The sequence below is a fragment of the Melanostigma gelatinosum genome (genome assembly GCF_949748355.1).
Source record: "Melanostigma gelatinosum genome assembly, chromosome: 8".
NCBI lineage: Eukaryota > Metazoa > Chordata > Actinopteri > Perciformes > Zoarcidae > Melanostigma > Melanostigma gelatinosum.
In genome coordinates, this window is record NC_136641.1 from 2,487,706 (window position 1) to 2,497,462 (window position 9,757).

At 43.8% G+C, this 9,757-nt stretch overlaps 1 protein-coding gene across 1 annotated transcript in view; it reads right to left on the reverse strand.

Annotated features, from left to right (window-relative positions):
- The window catches only part of LOC306780768 (myelin transcription factor 1-like), a gene marked incomplete at both ends in the record, with an annotated part of 120,942 nt that overhangs the window by 24,210 nt on the left and 86,975 nt on the right, over positions 1-9,757 (reverse strand). Inside the window, 2 exons of the mRNA XM_079273248.1 lie at positions 844-874; positions 4,162-4,216. Of these exons, the coding sequence (XP_079129374.1) occupies positions 844-874; positions 4,162-4,216 (86 nt within the window). The remainder of the gene's footprint in view (positions 1-843; positions 875-4,161; positions 4,217-9,757) is intronic.

Consider the following 9,757-nt stretch of genomic DNA (forward strand, 5'->3'; position numbering starts at 1 on the left):
CATAATATTGTATGTCATACATTAAGCCTGGCCTATATCCTGTTACTATGAGCTATAAGGATCAGCCGAGACCTGCTGTAATTTCCCCTGCTCTGCTCTCCTCACCTGGCATCATCATCAGGTGATGACAGGATCGCCTCTGATTCAGGTTGCCATGACCCCTCAGGACAGCTCATTTCAGTTCTCATTAACTTCCCCCCAGCAATTGCCCTTTATTACTCCAATTATCCTTAATATTAATTTCACTTGTAAAAAATTGCTGCATTTGCATTTTAAATGAGGCGCTCTCTGGCCTCCCTACTGTTTTTTTTCTTCATCCAGAAATCAAAAGGCTTATTTTGGAGTGCCGAGCTCAGATCAATGCTCGGAGGTGAAGTGTGACAAAATGAGAGAGAATGAAAAAATAATTTAAATCGAGGCAGAGGAAGGAGGACTCTCATGACCGGAGAGCAAGCTGCAGCCCGGGTAGGAGAGGGGAGGAGAAGAACCAGCAAGGTAGAGCAGCAGAGAAACAGAATTCACCCTTCACCATCCTTCGATCGGACCGCAAAAAGATCTTACGCCCGCCCCCTTCATTCTCTACTGTATGTGTTCATATCAGGAAATGGCAAAAAGGCCATGAGAAATCAATAGCAGCCTGTTGGAGGCACTGACCACGAGAAGTGCTGATGGTGAGAAATAAAAATATATATATATATATATACACCGGTATATATATATATATATACTCCATCATCTAAAGAAGCACTGATAGTGAGTCTACAAGTGCCGGGGGGTGCTCTACGGTGCACATAAAAGAACTTTATGAAAGGGATTTGCACAAAGATGAAGGTGTTTACTTACCTCAGCTCTTGTCCTACGAGCTCAATAGGAACTGAGGGGAGAGGGGGAGAGAGAGATGGGGGAGGAGAAGAAAGACACAGGGAGGGAGAACAAAGGTGAACGACTGCTCTGAAAGCTGCGCTGCTAAAAGAATCTCAGATCAATAAATCACAAATGCATACGAATCCCATGAGGCCTCCTCATAGAGGCACACACGGCTGACTGCATGATCAGGAGAAGAAAAAACACCTACACACTCATGGGCTCACACACACACACACACACACACACATATCTACATGCATATATACACACACACACACATACCGGTACATATCTACATGCATACATACACACACACACATACAAACACATTTTCACAAGAGTGAGCAGGAAACAAACAGGGGTGTAGCACCGGCCTGCACAAACATAGGCTGGGTTGTTCCAACAAGGGTTAATGTAATCTGGAATTACTTCTAATCAGAGTTTAGCAAAGATAGGTTTACAATGAGTAAATCCAGAGCCCTGCACTATTAAAAAGCAATCTTTGTTTCGTAAATCCAAGTTTAAACCAAAATTGATGGTTGCTGTAAAGATTTAAAATACATAAATAAATAAATGAGCATGCTGTCAAGACATAGTAAGTATTCCATAGAAGAGGGGCCTGCTTTGTTTTCTTTAACAAAACGTCCCATCGTTTGCTAGCTAGCTAAAAAGTCAGTTAGTTGTGTAACGTTACTTATGATGACTCAGCAGAAAAGCTCCAATTTGTCCTCATTTGAGAAAAACTTGTTGGCTGAATTAACGGAGCAATATGGTCAAAAATAGAAGATAAAAAACAGATAACAGAACAGTGAGGAGAACACTTTTTAAAAGATGGCCTGTTAGTTTATGAGTCTCTCCCTTAACTTTCTTCTGGGAACTTGATTATTTTGCTCAATCTATGTGACAAACTTAAACCTCCGCAAGTCTAAAGTTAATACTGGACCAAGTTTAAATTGGTGTTCAAAGTTTTAGTGCAACAGAATTAAAAAGAGAAGTTTAAAGAGCAGTTTAAATAAAATGTTTCTTTATTTTAAGATAGTTTTAAAGTTTGTTTCAACATTATTTAAAGTTAAAGCATCATTTAATCATGAATCCTTGTTGATGCAACCCAGCTATATTGTAGAATAACACACACACACACATACACACACGCACGCACACACACACACACACACACGCACACACACAGGCCAACACAATGGCATACACACAGAGAGAACCTAGTTCAGCCAAATTACATCGTGCTGTTCAGAAAAAAAAAGCAGACTTCAGCAATAAAACATGATTAATTGTTGCACTTTAGTTATCATAATTGGCAAAGTGAAATTAAAAGGGAAAACTGCCTTCATCAGTAGAAAAAACAGCACTTCTTTCAGGGACAACTTATAGTAATTGCCTTCAAAACATAAATCAAGCGCTGCTCACAAACAACACGCACACATGGCTCTCTGCTCGCTGCAGGCATCGATCGAGAGCTGAGCGATAGAATGAGTTCGGAGAAATATATCCTATTTTTATTTGGAGCAAACGACAAAACAGTATGATCCAGAATTGAGTTTGGGCTCCGACATCACATGCATTAATCACATGTCAGAAAGACTGCTGATGTCAAGACACAATAAGAGCATAGGAAATACACACACGCTTGATAAGTGTGTGTGCGTGTGTGTGTTGGTGTACATGTGTGCAGCGGCTCAGTTTCTCCATCTTTCATCATGCAGTTGGAGAGACTGGACGCCTTCCTGAACTGTTTCTCTAAACACACAAACACACACTGGTACACATACAAATGCATGCAGAACGACACATGTACCAAGATGTACATGTACACAAATACATATCCAAACACAAACATAAACATGCATAACATGTTTATTTTTGCATAAATATCTGTATTTGGACTACACAACAGATGGTTAGAAATCATCTAGACTGCCTCATTTTCTGTGATAAATTGCTTTCTAAAACCATTATTTTCTCCTTATGTGTATGTGTGTGAGTGTATCTGCTCGTAAAGGAGCATAATGCTCAAACAATGTACCTAAATGAATCAGATGTAGCAGGATTTGTAGTATAATCTGATTAAAATCTGTAAAACACTTGGAGGGGAAATTTGCCACCTTTTATGTCCAATAAGTGTTGATGGGAAATAAAGTCAATTAACGCAATAAATTCCTGCGTTCTTCTGCTGAAAAATCTGTTCTTCTGCATCCAGCACCGTCATTTAAAGTGACAGTCATATAGTTGGAGATAGGAAGAACTTTAGGTTGTTTCAACGAGCCTCTATCTATCTGTTGGTAGCAGGAGTCACGTTAGAGAAACTGCTCAAAAACAGAACTTCTCTTCTCTTGTAATGTAATAGAAATACGAGTACAAAAGACGTTCTGGACGAGGACACATTTTACAGTGTTTTAGCCGACTCAGATATTGAGCCGGATCTACTGGAGCCAGAGTGTACGGCCGAAGAAATGCAGCGCAGAGAGGCTGTGGCTGCATTAGCCGTTCAGGAGGATCGAGGGGAACTCCGCTTTCTCGGCCAGTATAGCACCTCCTGAGAAATGTGTAGCTTCAGTTGACTACTGCTCATCTGTGAGTGGGACGTTTGTTTTGCCATTCTGAGATATCTCGTTCAGGAGAACCAGAAAACATAATGCCTCCAGCCACACTGTTGCAGGCCGAAAGCATGACAATGGGAGGAGGTCCAGATGAAAATCAAGTTGAGAGTTTAAAAAAATCTGCAACGTCCTCTTGGCCATTCTGCATGCACTTTCAGGACGTCCCTAACTTGACAGGCTTCAATATAAGAGCTGCGGTAAGAATAACACGTGTGCAGCATTCGCGTGTTTATCCAGGATGAACTATCCACAAAGTCTGTCTATTGAAACGCCATGTTTTTAGTATGGAGCCGAGTGTAAATCTGGAGTCATGCTGCTTTGGCTGCCAGCGCTTCCCGTTCACTCAGGAATCTGATGATTACAAGCAAAGATCTGGAGTCTTTCTTCCCCAATGACTTTCTGTGATGTGTTGTGACTGACAAGAAGCGGTGTGACGTTTGGTGGTAAAAAGTGGCCAAAAAAGCATCTGTTCTGTTGGACCTAAGCTGTTTATATTCACACTGAGGGACATTTCACAGCATATGCACACACATCAATACACACCTCAACACACAGCATTGTTGCTCAGGTACACTGATGTTAGGAGTAAAGTGTGTGTGAGTGTGTGTGAGAGAGCAGTTGCAAGGAAACACCTTTAGCAGACATGGCCAGACATGTAGGAGAGATGACAAACACTCACCTCTGATTCCCTTGGACCGAGTGCGAGTTCGCTTGGTGTCACCCTCTACACTCATCTGGGGAGGAGGGAAGAGGAGAAAGAGGAAGCCAGAGAGGAGGAGAGAGGCAAGTGCGTAAAGGAGGAAACAGAGAAAAGGAGGGAGGAGAGGAAAGAGAGTGTGAGTGGTTATTTCTCAGTATACTCCAGCACACAGCCACAGGTAATTGTCCTTCCACTGCTTTAAAAGACTTGCTATAATAACCCTTGCTCAGGATGCTCCCATTGAAACACACCAAGGGTAACGCTGACACAAAGAGAAGATCATATCTTTAATTCTCGCAAAACATCGCTCCTCACCCGTCGTTAAAATAAAAAACCCACATACATTCTGAGTCTTTCGTCCTGCTCACTTCATCAGAAGAGAGACAAAAATAAAGAGTATGGAAAGGAAACAAACCCTGTTGTTCAAGCTACTTTTCAGATTCCCTCCCCCCCCATTACTCTCCCTGTAATTTCCTACACCTGAATGGTACACATGATTGTACACTGTAGCAGTCCCTCTGCTCACAAGGGCCACAGCCCCGACCATCCTGACTGTACTGAATATAATAATAAAGCAAAAACATACGGGCTGCTAAAAAGCCACTGTAATAACCCTTTTAACAGCAGGAGGTGTGTGTGTGTGTGGGGGGGGGGGGGGGGTGTGCTGCCCACTGCTTACTCCTAGCTCGGCTTTTAAGCCACAAAGGAGCAGGTGCTAACCCTGCTGCCGGGAACACACACACACACACATTGACCATGGGCCACACCTCCTCTGCACTGCCTCTCCTTGCTCAGCGCTGCTCTCAGTGCACTCTGAAGCTATCAGATGCTTTTTAGACACAATGGAGCAGTTAGCTTTGATTACTGGACTGTTAATCGCAGGTCTCCCCTCTTTCTGCCTCACACTGCCCCCTCAACTCCTAACTCCCCTTCCACCCCAGTTGCCTCTACACCTCCCCTCTCCTTGCCCAGGCACACAGCGGCTTTGTTGCTTCTCTATAGTCAAGTTGGCACCGCCACAGTGGGATTGAAACACAGGGACCCTGTTCCTCTCCTTCTTTTTCCTCTGCCTCTCTCTATTTGGCAATGCCCCTTCCTGCTAATAGACTACTTATGAAAAGAAGGAGGGAAAGAGGGATGAGAGGAAGATGAAGCACGCAGTTGTTGTTGTTGTTAAGGCCCCCGAGGAGGGTGCGCTTCATTCATTAGTGTATGGCCGGAGGTACAGGTGCAGGCACAGGCCTCTCTCTCTCTCTCTCTCTCTCTCTCTCTCTCTCTCTCTCTCTCTCTCTCTCTCTCTCTCTCTCTCTCTCTCTCTCTCTCTCTCTCTCTCTCTCTCTCTCTCTCTCTCTCTCTCTCTCTCTCTCTCTCTCTCTCTCTCTCTCTCTCTCTCTCTAGTTGTGTGTGTGCTCTCCTTTACACATGTGAGTTCAAAGTTCGTGTCCCTTCACGCCGCTGTCTGCACTTGTTTGTGTTCATGTCCGGAAGAAGCAGCGGTGCTGTTAGCACAATTCTGAGGTGCCTGCACTTGTACATGTTTCCATTAAACTTGAACTGTATCCTATACTATCAGTTTACCTTTATATTGATGAGCTTCACCTCCATTAAAATTATGCTCATAAAAAGAGCATCCACTTTATACATGACTCAGATGTATTTTTTGTGTTTGTGCATTTAACTAGTATTGCTCATTGTGTCTCCATATATACATATTGAGTCAGCTCGTCTGAACACCACGTGTTGAGAATGCATGAAAACAAATAATCCAGCAGAAGAAGATGGCGTTGCTGATAAAGGGCTCGTCTAATAGGTCTGTGGGGAAACATCTGAGAAAAGAAGGTTGCGAAGGAATATTTCTAAGTTTTTAGTCAGGGGAACCTGAGTGATTTTGCATACTTTTGAAAATCCAACAGTAGAAAAAAAAATCATATGACAAAGAAAATCAAATAGACTATTAACTCATAATCTGTCAATCAATTGATTCATCAATCAATTGATTTCAACTCTAATTGATACTTTTACTTTCATAAAACATCTGATTCCTTCTTCCTCTAGTAAGGAGTGTGGATGAGCATTGCAGAGGATTTGAATCACTACGATATGATCAGAGAACCACTTCTAAGTGAGTGAGAGAGAAGTGTGTGTGTGTGGATGAGATACCACCCCCCCTTCATAAAAAGACGAAATACCATTCTGTTCCTCCTGTACTTTCTCATCCCCCTTCCTTTCCCTCCTCCTTAAATTCAGACATCAGATGAATCAGAACCTGCATGGACTAAAAAGGAGGGCCCCTATCGCTTTCACATTTGCGTAACCACAGCTACGCACATTTAAATAGGTAAGCACATCTGAGTTTCGCCTCTTTTTTCTGTCCCTTTTCTCAATTCCAGCTCATTAAATTTGTATGAACACAAAGTCACAGCGAGTGAATCAAGATGCAGCCAGGCAGGCATTCACCTGATCTTGATCTCTTTCAAAGGGCCTTTCTTAAAGTATGTCCCAAACTAGTCCTTTACCTCAGTGATTCTTAACCATAGGGCCGCGGCCCATGATTGGGCCGCGAGCGCCACCTAGAGGGCCGCGAAAAACTTTCAGTTTTGCACTTGTGGGCCGCGAGGGCCGCGGGGCCGCATAGGTTATCAATTGAAGACACCAGAGATATTACTGTTATCCATGAGACGCTCAGTTACGATATAGCTTCCCACCACCTGGTGGCGGTAATGCGTCAGTCAGTTGTTTAACAAGCTGCAATAAGCAGAAGAAGACACTCAGCTAGCCGCTAGCCTGTAGCGAAAGTTATGGATAAGTTATTAAAAAGAAAAAATGAAGACGACAGTGGTGCCATACCCCCCAAAAGTCTAAATGTGTGTGCAAGTACAACCCTGACTTTCTTAAGTACGGCTTTGTGAACGGAGGCAACGAGGCAGAGCCGAGTGCTCAGTGTGTGGAATGTGAGCTAATGCTATCAAACGAAGCACTGAAGCCTTCAGAAATAAAGAGACACCAAGCGACGAAACATCCAACGCTCGTGGGAAAGTCTGTTGGGCTTCTTGTTGTGTATGCAGGTTTACAGACACATGATAATAAATGTCTTTGTGATCATCACATTGTATCATCTCATTTATTTAACAAGGGTTTTGCCTGTTCAACACCGGCATCCTCGATCCCCTCCCCTTCCGTTCCTACGGCTTGTTTGCGCAAATACGTCACAAAACATGTCCGTGTTTGGTATCCCAGCATGCCCAAAATCCTCATCTTTGCAAAGAAATCATCGATTTTCTTTCATTTCTTATGGTTTCTCCACAAAAGGAGCACACACACACTGTCCAAAGTCGCCATAACCGCTGCAAGTCGTATCTTGCAGCATTTCGATGGAAAAAGACACATTACAGACCCGACAACGTGCTAGCGGATGTTACCATGGAGCTACTGCCTTCAGAAAACGCTAGTACTTATAGTACAAACCTTATCCTCCTCTTCCATAAGCCGTCAACCAACGTTTGCGTAACTGAGCTGTTCTCATTCTCGTTCGTGTCGCAGCCATTAAGCGCAGCAAGTCCGCTACTCACACACCATGTCTTCGTCCATATATACATAGTTTTTGCAATTTGCAAAGGCTAAAAATAAAAGGAAAATAATATAATATCAAAATATAAAGGGAGAAACACCTTTAGTGTGTCAGAATATCATGTGGTTACCATGTGTCCATTTGGGTCTCCAAATGTCCTTTTAGAGCTCCGCCTGGATCTCTTCATGAAGAAACACTGTAGAATGGTCATACTTTGTCCAATCTTCTTCAAATTTGAGGCAGTTGTTCACTGATAGTGTAGTTACAGCCCTATACTGTCCTTTACCTGTACAGATACAGCCACCGGCAGTTATTTATACTGAAAGATACTTTTTTATTTTATGCGGACAAAAATCTTAAATTTTTACTGACTCCAAAGGCCCACTGCTCTGTTTCTGTATGACCTACAGGTTTACTGACACTTTTGATGCATATAGTCAGAGTGGGCCCCGGGACACTTTGTACTTGAAAAGTTGGGCCCCGAGGTAAAAAAGGTTAAGAACCCCTGCTTTACCTTGTTGTCTTTTAATTAGACAACTGCTTGAACGGTGTATGTCGGTGGGCCTACACAGCACACAGAACAGAGAGAGACAGAGAGGGGAAAAGATGAGAAGGATGTCCGCATGTGTGTGTGTGTTGGGGTTTAACGAGTGTGAAATGTGCTGTGGAGCAGCAGCAGTAGAAGAAGAAGGGGGAGGAGGAAGAGGAGGAGGAGGAAGACGTGGCTCATCCCTACAGGCGGTGTTGTACATTATCAATTATGTACTTCTTTGTGTGCAGCGGTCGGTGCAGGAGGGCCCAGCTCTGCTCTGCATTCTGACAGCTCTATGTAAATGACTGGCTGGGGGCAATGACTTCAGAGAGAAGGTCACCCTTCGTCCCACAGTGCACATAAATGACTCCTTTATTCATTTTTAGGTTTACAAGAGTATGGACAAGGAAAGGAGGAGGTTAAGGTGGGGCGGAGACACAGAGTGAGAAGCGTTCACAACTGGCGACGAAGACTGACATCTCCAAAAATGACCTGCGGACAGCAGCTGCCAATTAGAGTTCAGTCGACAGGCGGACCAGGCTGAGCAGCCTCCATGTTAGATGGCCGCGCGGCGAGCCCTTCCACAGTTTCACTTTAATAATTCACACAAAGCATAGCAGAGCGGTGAGGAGGGAGGAGGGGAGATGCTGTGCTTCTCACTCCATATGCAAAAAGACTGAGCATGTGTGACTGCATAATGGGTCAGATGTGAGTATGCGTGCTGTCAGAGGTTTGCCATTTACAGAGCGAGTCATCCTGATGTGATTTCAGCATTCAAGACGAAACATCTTCTCATCTTTAAGTCTGTTTCATTCACCTCAGCTTGCCACACGTCTAAAAAAGATAATAAGGAGGTTGTGTGACGGCCAGGTATCATAAGTGTCGGGCCAAACAGACAGGGGCCGCTTCACATGATGCAGCGTTTGAAACCAACGCCTCTCTCTCTCTCCTCGGCTCCCTCAGCAGCAGAAATCAAACCAAATCAATAAAAGTCATCTCTTCAGATGAACCCGAGCCATCACTGGGAAGCAGAACTACTTTTACTGAGCCCAGGGGGAAACAACCCCCAACCCCCGCTCCTCTCTCTTCCAATCCCTCCATCTCTTTGTTGGGTGTCACACTCTCAGTTGTGATGCGGGGAGAAAAAAAGGACCAGATGTTTACAGAATGGAGAAATAACCTTGAAATGGTAGCAATTTGTGTCAGAAGTATTAGAAGAAAGAGCGTATACAGGTTTAGGATGGCAGAGTGGGTTAGAGAGAGGAGAAGAGGTTTCTACTCTGCTGATAAGGAGGAATATCATGGACAAAAAAAGTATGCGCAGCTCAAGGTGATTGTGTTTCAATACAAAAAAAAAATCCTGTGAAGTGAACTCAGCAGCAGGAAAACGCTGAGCTGTGTGCCACGCTGAGCTTTACTAAACTGAACTAAGCTGAGTGGGGCTGAGGCAGAGGATGGGCAGGGCCAAGAGGGAG